Below are 16,922 nucleotides of genomic sequence, written 5' to 3'. Positions count from 1 at the left end.
TACTTATTACATTTCCTATACTGCCCAATAGCCAAAGTTCCCTGGAAGGTTTACAATAGTTAAGACCCTAAAATACAATATGATAAAAATATAAAGCTTTTTAAAGTTTAGAGCTACAGTATAAAACCAAAGTAAAAACTAGCAGCAGTGTAAACATCTAAAAATACACGATTTAATAAAAACTGAAGAATTAAAATACCTGGGAGAATAAAAAGGTCTTCACCTGGCACTGAAAAGGCATTGCAAATACGTTTTACAATATTCCCAGGAAAGAGGAAAATAAAGACAACCCCAAAATGTTCTTAACACTCAAAACCATTGTCCTGAAAAAGCTTACATCTAAGCAGACCCATCAACTTTGAAACACCAACAATAATTTTATTTGGTACTATTATAACCACACCGCTGACTTAAGTGAATGTATCTTGGAGAACAGAAAGCAGTTTGGTTCTGAAAACTTAAGTCAGAAGGAAATGCCAGGATTAAATCACACTGGCCTTTGTTCATGCTAAATTGACTCACAATACAGCCAGCATTTCACTCAGACTTAAATGAAAAAAGTTGGCACTGTTTCTTAAATTATCTGCTTGCTCCCATCCAGCTTTAGGGCAGAATCCTATGCATGTTTAGACAGAAAAAAGTCCTACAGCAGTTATAGGACCTTTTTCTGTCTAAACATGCATAGGATTGCTCCCTTGGACAGCTAATAATGAATTACCAAAATCTTACACAGTGACAGAAATTATCAGAAAAAAACAGAGGTCATACCAAGCTGTCACATATCCCAGTGAATCTGTTTAACTGGGTGGCAGAAGATTACAACCCCAGGTTATCCCCTTGGAGTCAGAAAAAGTCTTAGTGACTCCAGCGAGGTTTACTCAGAGGCAAGACTCCAGCCCAGGTTACATAAAGTGCAATCCTTCAGAAGTAAGTCTCCTTGATTCCAAGGGGGTTTACTCCCGGGTAAATGCATATAACAGCATTAAAAGCAGCAAGCATGGGTCAGTGGAGGGAAAAGAGAATAAAGAGAAAGGGAACAAGAGGGACAGGATTAAACTTGGCTAGAAATGTATGGAGCAATTATTGCCAAGCTGTTGCATCATAAGGGGAGGAACCGGAGAAGACTAGGCGAAGGGGGGCGAAAGACACATCTGGAGTTCTCCGGTCTCCTCCCACCGGGAGTTTCCAAACATGCACAAAGAATTATTCCCCATTCTTTTACTCTCTCTCTCCTCTCTCAGCCTGCATTCGCGCCCGCTATTTAAAGAAGCGGGTCTCGCTCACGCGGGCTCTAATTCAAGGGCAGAAATGGGAGAATGCGCAAGGCGGGCGAGTCGTCGCCCCACCCGCCGCCCTGGCCATCTCCCTCTCTCCCCGCTCACGCACTAGCCAGACTTGACCAAGGCAGCCCCGATCCTAAAAAAGTCGACGCGGGAGCAAGTCGCCCCGAGTCCCAAGGGCCTTCCTCCCACGCGTCGCAGTATAGAAAATGCAGCTCGAAGCGGCAACGTCCTCTCCGTAACTCGGGGAAAGCCCGGTCGAACGCGGCGTAACTCACCTTTTGCGGCTGACACGGTTACGATCGGAATACCGGGAAGCGCCCTGGAACCTCTCGCGCTTACTTACGCCACGTGTGAATGCTGTTAACTCGGGACAACATTCCAGAAGGGGCGTGTGTGTACATCTCGGCTAATTTGACTGCTGCACTCGCTTTGGGGGACGATGTAAGGCTCCCGTGTGAACACAACGATTCATTTACCACCCCACCCCCTCCGAATTTGCCACAGCCTCCAACTCCCGCTTTCAAGCCGGTCAGCGCTGCCGCAAGTTCACTGCTCCCTGATCTTCACGCATCCTCTCCCCCAATATGGGATGGGATGGAAAGCGACACTTGCCCGGGCATGTTCCCAGCGCAGAAAAGGACTCGCGGGGGACGGGGGGCTTCCAAACAGCGCAATCACCTGAGCGACCGCTCACTTCGCTCCCCCCCCCCCGCATTACTGGTCGTGAGTAGGGAGGGCGCTACCCACCTCCAGAGAAGCCTCGCAGCAAATTTCACCCCACCCCATTTCCTGAGGATGGCTCCATTTCTCGTCCCCCTTCCTCCACTGTAGGGTGCGCGGACGCGTTATGGAGAGGGAAACGGGGGTGCACGGATCTTGCGACACGTCCAGCGGGCGTACGACCGTCGCCCACAAACCTGGGCCAACTTACGGAGCAACCCCAGACCCGCCTACGCAAAAGGGCTTTCCGCCGAGCTCCGCGGGGCTTCCTCCGAGCAAACTGGAGGCGCAGGCTCGGCGTCTCGCTTCCGAGCCCAGGCAGCCTTCATGGAAAGGCGGCAGGGAAGCAGGGGCAGACGCCGCGTTTTTAGGTATCTTCAGCGAGCACTGGACGCGCGGGCGCTGCTCTCGTGCAGCCGGAACAGGGGAAGCAGCCCAAGCAGAACGGAGGGCGAACGGGCTCCCACTCACCGGGCCGCAAAGCGCTGCGCAGAACAGCAGCGTGAGGAGGCGGCGGGCGCCCATCGCGGCGGCGGCGGCGGGGCGAGAGAGTCGTCGCGGGGCGGCGGCGGCGGCGGCGGCTCCACGGACTGGGTTCCCCTGGAAATCTTTCGCCGGCGCGTCTCCGGCGGACGGAGGACGCCGGAGGCAAAGTCACCTCCTGGCAGCAGCGGTGGCGGCAGACTCCAGGCCCCCGGGCGCCTCCTCCCTCGCCAGCCAGCGTCGAACTAGCGTCGCGAGCCGGCCGACAGCGATACTTAGCGCGGCCGCTGAGCCGGGGCCGGAGGCTCCGCCCCGGTCCGGTCCCGAGGCTCGAAGAGCGCGCTCCGGACTCCGGCGTCGCGCGCTTCGCTCCCCCAGAGGGCAGAAGTTGCAAACGCAGCGCTCCGGGGCGTCCCAACGCTAACCAGACTTAATGCCCTCCGGATGTGCTGGACGGCAGCTCCCATCCCGCCGCAGCCCTCCGTGACCGACGGGGGCGCCGTGCACCTGTGCCCTGCGAGGTAGGGCAGACAGCGGCGCAGCCAGGGGCCAAAGCCGCACAGCCCACGGGGCCCCCAAAGGACCACCCAGAGCGGCAAGGCGGGGAGGGCAGTAGAAGTAAACTCTGTTTTATTCCCGTAGGGATGACGGTGCTATGAGTTAAGTGAGTTTAAAACGCAAAACTGCACAAGCTCGGAGTATTTTTTTTTTTTTTTAAATCGGGGGGTAGCTTCCAATGTTAGCTATGTAGAGTAGACCCATTGAACTGAATGGGACTTATGTTAGTCATGGCTAATGTTTTATTCATTTCATTGGGTCCACTCTGCATAGGACTAACATCGGATACTACCCATTGTTGGGAAACAGTTTTGTTCTCACTTATCGGGAATGTTAGTTATAAAACATGGGGGGGGGGGGAACGCTGGTTGTGTGTTTCCACATGCGTGTATTTTATTTATTTATTTATTTATTTATTTCTATACCACCCAATAGCCGAAGTTCTCTGGGCGGTTCACAAAAATTAAAACCAAAGAGCACACAATAAAACAATACAAAATATATAAAACATTAAAATCACATGTGCTGTCTAAAGGGCTGCCCATAAGATCTTTAAAGATGCAATCCTTTGCATGGTTAGACAGAAAAAAAGTCATACAACTCCCACACTGGGAATTGTAGGACTTTTTTTTCTGTCTAAACATGCAGAGGATTGTGCCCTAAGTCCAGAATCCAAAATCACCCAGCTGCAAGACACCCTTTTGTCTACATTCCTCAGAGTTAGTGCTTCCATCACTCCTGCCTGTTTCTTTCTAATATCCTGCCCACAGGAGAAGACTGGCTTATGGGTTTTATGTCTGGTGGAAGATAGGCCCGTTTTCAGAGCTTCTTTTAAACTTCTTTACAGCCAGGTTAGCATGTTTGCCAAGCGGCTCAGCGCAAGAATAAGACCAAGTCCGGGCAAGGCAAGACAATCAGATCAGCTCCACTTTTCAATCCAATACATTTGCTGAAGGAGTTGCACTGGTTACCAGTTGTTTTCCGGGCCAAATTCAAGGTGTTGGTTTTGACCTTTAAAACCCTATATGGTTCCGGCCCAGCCTATCTTAAGGAGCGCCTCCAGCAACACCAGACATGCCGCTTAACAAGATCAGCTTCGGATGGCCTTCTCTCTGTCCCATCAGCCAGGACAGCTAGACTGGTGGGGACGAGGGAGAGGGCCTTCTCTGAGGTGGCCCCCACTTTGTGGAAATCCCTCCCTAGGGAACTCCGTCATGCCCCCTCTTTAATGAGCTTCCGTCGTGCATTAAAAACGTGGTTGTTCAGGCAGGCATTTGGGGTGGGCTAGGGTATTTAAAAAAAAAAAATTATGGTAAAATTTTATTGTTTTAAATTGTTTTATGGTGGGTTGTACATCGCCCAGAGTGGCTGGGTGACCAGTCAGATGGGCGATTAATAAATTTAATAAATAAATAAAATTTATTAAAGAACCAAGCAGAAAGAAGTTGAGAAATAGTCAGTTGCTTTGAAAAATAAAATGAAACATTAGCTAAACCTTGCTTATCAAGAACCTACTCTTGTTCCTCATGAAAGCAGGGTACAGGTGGAGGGAGGGATGAGGCCCACACCTGGGACATCTGGAAGGCACCAGGTTGGGGAGGCTGCCCAACTGTGAAACAAGACGCTTTCATGTTAATTCACCTAGCGCTGCTGAAATGACAGTGTTATCCCCACTTCCTGCTTTTGTGAATAGGCCTGGGGCTTCTTTTGCACACATTTTGAAGCTTTAATTGTGGCAGATTGTACTTTCGGCACTGTTTTGCCATTTTTACCCCATTGTTTAAGATCTCCGCCCACCCCACCCCTTATATGTCCCTGTGATATATATATATACACATGCCAATTTAAGAGAAATACTTTATGCATCTGATGAAGTGGATTCTAGTCCATGAAATCTTATGCCATAATAAATGTTTGCCTTTAAGAACAACAAATATGTTTGTCTTTAAATTACTACAAGACACTTTTGTTGTTTTTAGGGGCAACAGAGTAACACAGCTCCCTCTCTGGAAGTCACTCACTGCTTTTTGCCACATTTTAGTTGGTCCAAATACAGGTATTGACCTACGGTGGCTTTTGGAGCTTTGTAGTGTCTGTTGTTACCTGTGTCTGTAGTGTCTGTTGTCAACACAGGATGAGCCCTGCTGGACCAAAGGCTATCTGGTCCAGCATCCTGTCTCCCACAGCGGTCAACCAGAAGTCTCTGAGAAGGCCACAAGCAGCACATGAGTGCAATGTTCCTCTCTTGCTGTTGTTCCCCACTGACTGGTGTTCAAAGGCATACCACTTCTGAACCGGGAGGTAGCATATGGCCACCACGACTAGTAGCCATTGATAATTCTATCCTCCATTAATTTGCCCAGCCCACTTTTAAAGCCATCCAAGCTAGTCACCAGTATCACATCTTGTGGCAGTGAGTTCCATAGTTTAACCAAGTGCCTTGTATTTACTTTTTCTTAAGACCAACTAAAATGTCACAAAACAGTGAGCAAGCTTTCAGGCTCTCCAGAACTCTTATTCAAGGTGGACATTCAGAGCCAAACTACACACTATGCTAATCGTGCATCATGTAGCTGAGGCTAGTCTTTTTTTTCTTACTCTAATGTAAGCACCCTCAGCCCTGATTTGGATGGGGACTACTGTGCTCCAGGAAGATAGGGTTAAATGTTCTCACCCACACTGTTTCCCCCACTCCACTGTGGGAAAAATGGGGTGGGGGAGGTTTAATTTAAGAAAGAAGGACAACCCTCAGCTCCATGCTCTGTGATTAGTGTCTTGTGTAGTTTGGCTCTCAATAAAAGAATGACGACAAAAGGGAAGGCAGAGAGAGAGAGAGAGAGAGAGAGAGAGAGAAAGATAGAAAGATGTTTCAGGGTGTGATGAAAAAGCCCCAAAGCCTGAGGTTTGTATCAGTCTTAGGATGGAGTACAGGAGATATTACACATTAGGTTAGCTCTGGCTATGTGCAAAACAGATTTCCAACTTGCACCAAAGACTTCTGGGACAAATAAGAAAAATGGCAATTTTCAACTTCACAAATATAAAAACTGCCTGCCTCCCTCCCTCCCGTTCTGTAGCTCACAAGGAACATGTGTGTTTTGTTTAAGGCTGGAGATGGATCTGAGTAATTGCTGGATATTGTGTTTTTAATGGGGGATTGGGCATTATTTGCTTTTTTGTCCCAGCAGATGTAGGTGCTATCTAAGATCTCCATAGAACCTAGCAGAGCCTAATACAATTAAGTGTGCAATCTCCTCCTAAAGTCTATCTGAAGATGCTGACTAAATGGAGACTTTGTGGTTTCAACAGGCAGCCAGGTTTACCTCCCAATTGCCATTTTCTTTACTATGCAATCTGATTAAGAGTTCTGTAAACTTTTGTGACATTTTTGTTGGTCCTAATAAAGGGATTGCCTAACTGTGGATTTTGATATTTTTTTCTAATGGACCAACTCAGCTTCCTCTTCATTTTGGTAGCAGTAATTTGGATTCACCTCTGTTGCTGATTGGAACACATGGGTCTCTTATAAAGCAGAAAGTAGAAGCAAAGGAAAATGTGGACTTTATATTGGCAAAATTGGAGATTAATATTAGCTGAATAGTATTTATTTATTTATTTATTTATTTATGGTATTTCTATACTGCCCAATAATTAAAGCTCTCTGGATGATTTACAACAATTAAAACAATAAAACACAACATGATAAAACATAATATAAATGTTTAAAATTTTAAAACTACAGTATAAAACCAAAATGAAAAATAAAAACCAAAATAAAACCTAGCAGCAGTGCAAAGATTTAAAATACAGTAACATTTAAAAATAACAGAAACTGACCTACTAAAATGCCTGGGAAAATAAGGTCTTCACCTGGCACCAGAAAAACCACAATGTAGGCACCAGGCAAGCCACTCTGAGGAGCTCATTCCGCAGCTGGGGTGCCACAACAGAAAAGGTCCTCTTCTTAGTAGTCACTCACCTCACTTCATTTGGTAGGGGCTGCTGGAGAAGGACCTCTGAAGATGATCTTAGGATCTGGGCAAATATATATAGGAGGAGACAATTCCTCAGGTAACCTGGGCCCAAGCTGTTTAGGGTTTTGAATGTTAACACCAGCACTTTGAATGGGGCCTGGAAATGGATTGGCAGCCAGTCCAGATGGAAAAGTATTGGCATAATATGTTCACGTCCCCATTAACAATCTTGCTGCCATATTTTGGACCAGCTGAAGTTTCCAGACCATTTTCAAAGGCAGTCCTGCATATAAGACATTGCAGGCATCTAGATGTGAGGTCGCCAGAACATGGATAACTTTTGCTAGGCGATCTCTGTCCAGATAGGACTGTAGTTGGTATATCCACCTAAGCTGATAAAAGGTGCTGTGTGCCACTGAGATCAATAACAATACTGGATCCAAGAGCACCTCCAAATTGCAAACCTGATCCTTTAGGGACAGGGCAGCCCCCTCCAGAACAGATTGAACATCACTTAGACAGGCAGATGAACCACCCACTAACAGTACCTCTGTCTTATCTGGATTGGGTCTTTTTATTGGCCCTCATCCAGTCCATTACCATGCCCAGGCACTGACTGATTCAGAACAGCCACTGCCTCACCTGGATTTGATGAAAAGGAGAGAGAGAGCTGGGTATCATAGACAGATTTATTTATAATGTTTATAGTGTGCTATATATTGTTAATGTTATTTTTAGTGGCTGTACACACGGAGTCCACCTGTGCCTCTAATGACAGTTCTGGATCTCAGAGCACTCCCAGACTACAAGCCTGGTCCTTTAGGGGGAGTGCAGCTCTCTTTAGAACAGGTTGCCTATCACTGATCTGAGCAGAAGAACCATCTACTAACAGTACCTGCCTTGTCTGGATTGAGTCTCAGTTTATTGGCCCTCATCCAGTCAATAGAAGCCTAACTGGGCAGGGTTACTAGGGATGGCTGATCTTTCAGGGCAGACAGGACACTGAACACCCAACACCCGTGGCCCCCAGACTCCCACTCATCCCCCTCCACTGCATCAATAATTTATTCTTTAAGCTTATAGGGCTAATTTATTCTTTAAGCTTATAGGGCTAATTTATTCTTTAAGCTTATTATTTATTCTTTAAGCTTACAGGGAAATGTGTTTTAAGGGTGGGAGGAGTATATAATGCACTTGTTAGTCTAGGAAAAAAATATAAACTTGCTTATAATTAATTTGTGACTCCGGAAAAATCATGGGCTGGCTTATAATGCATTTGTGAGTCTTGAAAAAACAGACATTAAGGGCACAATCCTATAGGATCCACCCTGGGTACTTGTAAGCCTCCAAACTCAAAGGCCTATGAATATCCTATGCAGAGCGGGAGGTGCGTCATGCCTCCTGCTCTGCATTTTAGCTAGATGGGCAATTTTGCCTATCTAGTGGAGGCTTCAGGGAGGAGGAAGGAAGAAGGCTGGGGTGACCATAGGATTTGTCATATGGCTGCCGCCCCAGTCCCCTCCCCTCCCCAGCCCTTGAAACATCCCCTTTCCCCCATCTCCGTGCTCTGTTTTCTAAGGGCGGAGAGGTAGCTGGTGCAGTTCTCTCCACGCCGGCTACAAGAGGGAGGGGGTGGGGAGTGTGGTTTCCTGACTCCGAGTCCTGGCTTCAGTGTCCTTCCCTGGCTCTAGGAAGGACATTCTATGGATGTGCCACAGCGCCAAAAAAAGTGAGGTCCTCTTCCCAGTTGCTACCACTGATTCTTAACTTCAGGTATAGATGGTACTGAGAAGCAGAGAGAAGGATAAGATGTGGGGAGAGGTGATGAGATATTTACTACGAGGGAGTAAAAGCTAGCCTGTAATGGTGTTGTGGTCCTCAAGTGGGAAGGCTACCTTTTCTCTGCTTGATTTAGTTAACAGTGGAAGATGTTCTCTCAATGAGCATTAACCGAAAGATGTCTTTTCAATAGTCCATGATAGCTGGTGGCTTCTAACTACCAGCGATGTCTATCAGCCAGAACAGGAACTAAGATCAGTGTTCTGCCTCTCCATGTTATGTGTTCAGAGAGAAACAGTTTGGAGTTGGAAGGCAGCCAGCAAAAGGGATAGAAGCCTGAGTTTTTGCAGGCAGCTGAGCTGGTAAGAACCAGCTTAGGAGAGCTAAAAGCACTATATAAACTGTTTGCTTTGGGGAAACTGATACTGCTTTAAAGATTATCAATGTGATCCTATACAGTGCCTTGCATAAGTATTTATCCCCCTTTGATTTTTCCACATTTTGTTGTGTTACAACCTGGAATTTAAAAGGATTTAATTAGGATTTCTTGTCACTGGTCTACACAAAATAGTCTATAATGTCAAAGTGGAGGAAAAAAAACTACATATTTTACAAAATGATTTACATATAAAAAACTGAAAAGTCTGGATTGCAAAAGTATTCACCCCCTGTGCTGTGACACCCCTAAATAAGCTGTGATCCAACCAACTGCCTTGAGAAGTCACATAATTGGTTGAATGGAGTCCACCTGTGTACAAATCAAGTGTCACATGATCTCAGATTAAATGCTCCTGTTTCTGGAAAGCCCCAGAGTTTGTTGAAGAGCATATCTAAACGAACAGCATCATGAAGACCAAGGAGCTATCAAAACAAGTCCGGGATAAAGTTCTGGAGAAGCACCAATCAGGGTTGGGTTATAAAAAAAAAAAAAAGTATCCCAAACTATGAACTTCCCCTGGAGCATCATTAAATCCATTATTGTAAAATGGAAAGAATATGGCACAACTGCGACTCTGCTTAGAGAAGGCCATCCACCAAAACTCAGTGACCAGGTAAGGAGGGCATTAGTCAGAGAAGCAACCAAGAGGCCAATGGTAACTCTGAAGGGACTGGAGAGACCCACAGCTGAGATGGGAGAAACTGTCCATGGGACAACTATCACCTGGACGCTCCACAAAGCTGGGCTTTATGGAAGAGTGGCGAGAAGAAAGCCATTGCTGAAAAAAAACCCATCTCAAATCCCATTTGTATTTTGCCAAAAGGCACGCGGAAGACACAGCAAACATTTGGGGAAAAGTTATCTGGTCTGATGAGACCAAAATTGAACTTTCTGGCCTTACCACAAAACGCTATGTGTGGTGCAAACCCAACGGTACTCATTGCCCTGAGAACACCATCCCCATGGTGAAGCATGGAGGTGGCGGCAGCATCATGTTCTGGGGATGCATTTCATGAGCAGGGACTGGGAAACTGGTCATGATTGAGGGCAAGATGGATGGAGCCAAATACACAGCAATTCGAGAGGAAAACCTGTTTCAGTCTGCAAGGGAGCTGGGACTGGGGTGGAGGTTCACCTTCTTGCAGGACAATGACCCTAAAACACACAGCCAAAGTTACACTGGAGCAGTTTAAAAACAAGAGCCTGAGTGCCTTAGAATGGCCCAGTCAAAGCCCAGACCTCAATCCGATTGAGAATCTGTGGCAAGACTTGAAAACTGCTGTTCACCAATGGTCCCCATCCAACCTGGCAGAGCTTGAGCAATTTTACCAGGAAGAATGGGCAAAAATGGCAGGATCCAGATGCGCAAAGCTGGTAGAGCTTCACCAAGGTTGGCCATAGAATCCCTGTCCAAATGTCTGGAGACGGTGAGTGGCTGGATGGGGAGGAATAGGCTGAAGCTGAACCCTGACAAGACCGAGGTACTTTTGGTGGGAGACAAGAGGAGGCTGGGGGATGTTGACCTGGTGTTGAATGGGGTACGGCTACCCTTGAAAGACCAGGTCTGCAGCCTGGGGGTCATTTTGGACTCCCAGCTGTCCATGGAGGCTCAGGTGTCAGCTGTGAGCCGGACAGCGCTGTATCAACTCCATCTGATACAGCGGCTGCGCCCCTTCCTTCCCGACCATCTGCTCCCATCGGTAGTACATGCCCTGGTCTCCTCTCGTTTAGACTACTGTAATGCGCTCTACGTGGGGTTACCCTTGAAGACGGTTCGGAAACTGCAGCTGGTACAGAACGCGGCGGCTCGCCTGATTAAAGGCAGCTGCCGGCGAGATCACATCACTCCAGTGCTGAAGGAGTTGCACTGGTTACCAGTGGTTTTCTGGGCCAAATTCAAGGTGTTGGTTTTGACCTTTAAAACCCTATATGGTTCCGGCCCAGCCTATCTTAAGGAGCACCTCCAGCAGCACCAGACAGGCCGCTTAACAAGATCAGCCTCGGATGGCCTTCTCTCTGTCCCATCAGCCAGGACAGCTAGACTGGTGGGGACGAGGGAGAGGGCCTTTTCTGTGGTGGCCCCCACTCTGTGGAACTCCCTCCCTAGGGAACTCCGTCATGCCCCCTCTTTAATGAGCTTCCGTCATGCATTAAAAACGTTGTTGTTCAGGCAGGCATTTGGGGTGGGTTAGGGTATTTTAGAAAATGTTTTTATTGTAGAATTTTATTGTTTTAAACTGTTTTTATTGTATGTTGTACATCGCCCAGAGTGGCTGGGTGACCAGCCAGATGGACGATTAATAAATTTAATAATAAGTAAAAATAGAGACTTACCCCAAAAGAGTCACAGCTATAATTGCTGCCAAAGGTGCTTCTACCAAGTATTGACTCGGGGTGGGGTGGAGTGGAGTGGGGTGGGGGGTGAATACTTATGCAACCAACAAATGCTGGTTTGTTTTTGTTTAATTAACTTTTAATTAAGTATATAATTATGTTTAATATATATAAATATTATATATATAAAATATTTTGCACCTTCAAAGTGTTAAGTATGTTGTGAAAATCAAATGGTAAAAATGCCAATTAAATCCATTTTAATTCCAAGTTGTAACACAACAAAATGTGGAAAAGTCAAAGGGTGTGAATACTTATGTAAAGCACTGTACATGTGTACTTAGAGGTAAATTGCATTCAAAGCTCAGTGGGCCTTAGTCTCAGATAAGTGAATACAGGATTGCACCTAATACTTGCTAACTGCTCCCCACGCCCCAAATAGTGGTGCAGTTAGGTAATTTTAGACTCTGGACTTAATGGTCTTACGGGGGGGGGGGGAAGCTCTTTAGATGGTAATGTGTTTTACCTCACTTAAGGTGCAATCCTATGCATGTTTAGACAGAAGAAAGTCCTACAACTCTAAGCATGCCCAGCCAGCCAAGCTGGCTGGGGAATACTGGGAGTTGTAGGACTTTCTTTTGTCCAAACATGCATAAGATTGCAGCCTTATTTTATGATGTGGTAAGCCAGCCCTGCTGTATTTGGGGCCCCTGTTGCTCCATGTTCAAAGGCAAACTCCATGTTAGGCATAATTAGGAAGGGAACTGAGAATAAAACTGCCAATATCATACTGCCTTTATATGGTGAGACCACAGTTACAATACTATGTACAGTTCTGGTCACTACGTTAAAAAAAGATATTGTAGAACTGGAAAAAGTGCAGGAAAGGGCAACTAAAATGATCAAGGGGCTACAGCAGCTCCTCTATGAGGAAAGGTTACAACAGCTGGGATTGTTTAGCTTGGAAAAAAGGAAGGTAAGGGGAGACATGATATGGAGAATTATGCATGATGTGGAGGATGTGGATTGGGAGACTTTTTTCTTCCTCTCTCATAATACTAGAACCCAGTGGGGTCATCCCATGAAGCTGATTAGTGGGAGATTCAGGATAGATAAAAGGAAGGACTTCTTCACACAGCGCATAGTTAAACTATAGAATTTGCTGCCACAAAATGTAGTGATGGCCACCAATTTGGATGGCTTTAAAAGGAAGTTAGACAAATTCCTGGAGGAGAAGGCTATCAATGGCTACTAGTCCTGATGGCTATGTGCTACCTCCAGTATCAGAGGCAGTATGCCTATGGACACCAAGTGCTGGGGAACATGGACAGGAGGGTGCTGTTACACTCATGTCCTGCTTGTGCGTGTCTTGTTGACAGCTGCTTGGCCACTGTGTGAACAGAATGCTGGACTAGATAGACCCTTGGTCTGACCCAACATGGCTCTGCTTATGTTCTTATAATCATTCTATTGAGTGGGGGGCTGGACTTCTGCCCCAAAGTTCTACCCTAATGGCACCCCCATTGCCTATATTCAGCGTACGTATTTGTAAATAAGCAGAACACCGTAAGCCTCCAATACTCTGTTCTCAAAAGGAAGCTAGCCCTGCTGAAAAATGTTTCCCCCTCCTTTCAGAATGTCCTGAGATGCTCAAGAAAGCTCAAAACAATATTTTCATGGCACGAAATGCAAGGAGAGTGAAAAGAGTAAAACAAGGGAGAATAGATATGACATATCAGCCTTCCCCCAGCTGTGATTATTATAACATCACCATTCCTCATAAATATTTTGACATCACCAAGTACTGATTCTAGGTCCAGAATTTCAGTACCGCTATATTATCTCAGGTTGGACCGCGGTGGCTTAGTGGTTAAGATGCTGAACTGCAGACTTGAAGGTCGGCAGGTCAGCAGTTCGAGGCCTGAGTGCTGCGTGACGGAGTGAGCTCCTGTCTTCAGTCCCAGCTCCTGCCAACCTAGCAGCTCGAAAGCAAGAAATTGCAAGTAGATAAATAGGTACCGCCTCGGCGGGAAAGGTAACAGCGTTCCGTGCACCTCGGTGTTCAGTCATGCCGGCCACATGACCACGGAAGCGTCTTTGGACAGCGCTGGCTCTTCGGCTTAGAAACGGGGATGAGCACCGCACCCTAGAGTCGGACACGACTGGTTGGGGACACCTTTACCTTTTTTTATATTATCTCAACCTCTGCTTTGAGCTAATACCTTACGAGTGTGTGTGTGTGTGTGTGTGTGTGTGTAAGGAATATATTAACTATAACCTAAGCAACCACTTTATTAGGATGCTGCCACCACCCTCCTCCTCATGAGGAGAGAACCTTCAATTTCATTGGGTGTGTGAAGATTCCTGACTTTGGCCTATTTGTTCCATAGGTTCTTCTAACCCTTTTACTGGTAACAAATGAAACCGAGAATGGCGTTATTTGAAAGAACAAATTAAAAATGAAACTTTATTTACACGGTAAGGTGTTTCAATGACGTTTGAGTTTTATGTGGTAAAATTCTTGTTTCACGTTTCTACTGATTCCTTCCCTACTCTACCCTTTCTAATAATAATACATCAAAATAATAAATATACCTCCCAGGGGAGTCTAACCACCCCCAAAGCTAGAGCCCAGTGCCCTACTCCTACCCCTCAGAAAACCAAACCCTATCTCCCCCTCTAAAGAAAACCAAGTGCCTTTTGTTCTCTCTCTCCTCTCAACTGAAAAAGCCACAGCCAATCTAGAGACACCATTTAAATCTGAACATTTTAACTCCCCCCTCCCCACTACTTACATAGCCTTTAGGGGAAAGGATATGTTAGAACACATCAATCAAGCAAACAGACGTTAAAATATACAATCAAACAACAAAACAAAATACAATTTCATCACAGTAGGTAAATAGGAAAAAAACCCAGAAACAAGCCTGCATCAAAACAGTTGCTACACTGAGCAGGAAGATTTGACGCAGTTATTCCTTCCAGCAACAGTTGGCACACAGGACTCTAAATTCAAGCACGTTAAGACAGAGAATTTGTGGTCCAACATTTTAACATTGTACCTTTTTATTGTATGTATCTTGTGGGTAGTCATGTACAATACCTTATCTAAAGAGGTGCAGGGTTTTTTTAACCAAAGCTATAATTCTGCAGAAACTTTTTAATGGGAAAAGATTTTAAAAAACACATACGTACAAGGGCAAATACTTGCACATTATATGCAGCCCAGACCTATCCATGTTTACTCAGAAGTAAGTCCTGCTTATGTCAATGGGACTTATTCCCAGTTTTTGCATGTTAAGTATTTATTTTATTATTTTATTTTTAAAGAAAATAATGAGCCATCCTTTCACCCAGATAGGGCCCCCAGAGTGACTTACAATTAAAACTGGCACCTCTGATTCTCATTGAGCAGCAGCACTGGGGAAAGGAAGTGTAGTAAAGTAGTTTGTGTTGTTAGACTTAGGATGCAATCCTATGCATCTTTAGACAGGAAAGGCCCTACAACTCCCAGCATCCCAGCTTGTTAACCATCCTGAACAACCCAGCAACAAACCATGGGTTCTGAAGGTGGCTTGTTCGAGAAAAATAAGCCACATTATATGGTTAACAAGCCACCCTGCAGAAAATGTCCTTGGGTCAGACAGCACGCTAACCCATGGTTCAACAAACAACCCACACTCAATCACTGAGTGTGGGTTAGTGTGTTATGCAAAACCAGTCACTATCTCCCACAGAGAGAAAGAGGACAAAGTGTGTGGAGGGTACTGCTTCTTTCCCTTTTTCTGTTACTGCTCACTCACTCAGAGAGGGCAGGTGAATAGGCAGGAACGAGGAGTAACAGCAGGGCCAGGAAGCTCCAGCATTAGCAGTGGGCCCCTCTGGGCCTTAGCAGATATCCAATTATGAAGACCCCTGACTTCATGCTGCTATTCACCTTGCTCGGGTTAGCGGTGTGTGTGTTTTTCACCAGTGGAAGCTAATAGCTTCTGGTGGTGGTGGTGGTGGTGGTGGTGGTGTTAGGATTTTGGTGGGGGGCTGCTTTGAAATTTAAAAAAAAATTAAAGTCAGGAGATGTGATCAGAATTCTCCCATAGCCATATCGCATTTATTTTTGCACCAATTGTCTTTAATTTAATCATAAGAACATAAGAAGAGCCATGCTGGATCAGACCAAGGGTCTATCTAGTCCAGCATTCTGTCCACAGTGGCCAACCAGTTGTCCACAGGAGACCCACAAGCAGGACAGGAGTGCAACAGCACCCTCCTGCCCGTGTTCCCCAGCAACTGGTGTTCATAGGCATACTGCCTCTGATACTGGAGGTAGCATAGAGCCATCAGGACTAGTAGCCATTGATAGCCTTCTCCTCCAGGAATTTGTCTAACCCTCTTTTAAAGTCATCCAAATTGGCGGCTACCACTACATCTTGTGGTAGCGAGTTCCATAGTTTAACTATGCGCTGTGTGAAGAAGTCCTTCCTTTTATCTTTCCTGAATCTCCTACCAATCAGCTTCATGGGATGACCCCACTGGGTTCTAGTATTATGAGAAAGAAAGAAAAAGGTCTCCCTATCTACATTCTCCACACCATGCATCGTTGTGTACTCAGTGAGACTTCAGAGTACATACATGTCTAGGGTCTGGCTTTATTGTTTTGACACAAACATTTGAACAAGCTGGTTAATTTGATCTGCAGCAATTAGTTTATCTCAAGTGCTGTTTATCTCCAGAGGGAAGCTGTAAAAAGCATCAACTACTGCAGACCAAACTGGAGTGAAAGGCACCACTTAGAGAGGTTGATTTAAAAGCAGGCTCCTGATTTTTATGATACTGCACAAAAATATGAAGTGTTTTCTTACTGAGGACAATCACAGCCCCATGAAGCAGAAGGTATTATTTTATTGCACTTACCATGGCTTTAAACTGCTCTTTTTCCAAATATCATTCATTTGCGCGCACACAACTATACAGTTAAATATAAATATATCGCACCATCAATGTACATAGTGTTTTTATAGAGTAACGTAAGGAAAAGAGATCGAATCCTGCTCCAACCTACTTATTTGTTTTATCTCTTTGTTTAATAAAAAAAAACTATACCCCTCAAAAAATTAAACCCCCAAAGCAGTTTACATAAAAACCAATAAAACAGTTCCAAGTATAATAAAAGCAGTCTGAAACACAATAAAAAAGTTCAAATTACTAAAACCAGTTTTATACATTTATTACATTTATATCCTGCCTATTTTACTCCTTAAGGAAAGCAAGTGCAGGATAAAGTAATTCAGTATTAAAACAGGGAGACAGAACTTTAACCCACCCTAAAAATTTGGCAAAATAAAAAGGTCTTAG

The 16,922-nt window shown here is 45.3% G+C and overlaps 1 protein-coding gene across 3 annotated transcripts in view; it reads right to left on the bottom strand.

The window, feature by feature from the left end:
* The window catches only part of LOC146340660 (tumor necrosis factor receptor superfamily member 10B-like), a 36,192-nt gene extending 33,265 nt beyond the window's left edge, over positions 1-2,927 (bottom strand). For 2 of the 3 annotated variants that reach the window (XM_084803978.1, XM_084803980.1), the window contains exon 1: positions 2,475-2,927. In XM_084803978.1, coding sequence (XP_084660104.1) covers positions 2,475-2,528 — 54 coding nt within the window. In that variant the 5' untranslated portion in view covers positions 2,529-2,927. Of the gene's footprint in view, positions 1-1,558; positions 1,584-2,474 lie in introns of those variants that run through there. The other variant, XM_084803983.1, reaches the window with a different exon arrangement.
* Between the last annotated feature and the right edge of the window lie 13,995 nt (positions 2,928-16,922).

The sequence above is a fragment of the Heloderma suspectum genome, chromosome 6 (assembly GCF_057233095.1).
Source record: "Heloderma suspectum isolate Gila_16-S chromosome 6, 16-S_ref, whole genome shotgun sequence".
NCBI classification, from domain to species: Eukaryota; Metazoa; Chordata; class Lepidosauria; order Squamata; family Helodermatidae; genus Heloderma; species Heloderma suspectum.
This window is presented reverse-complemented; position numbering and strand designations above follow the sequence as displayed.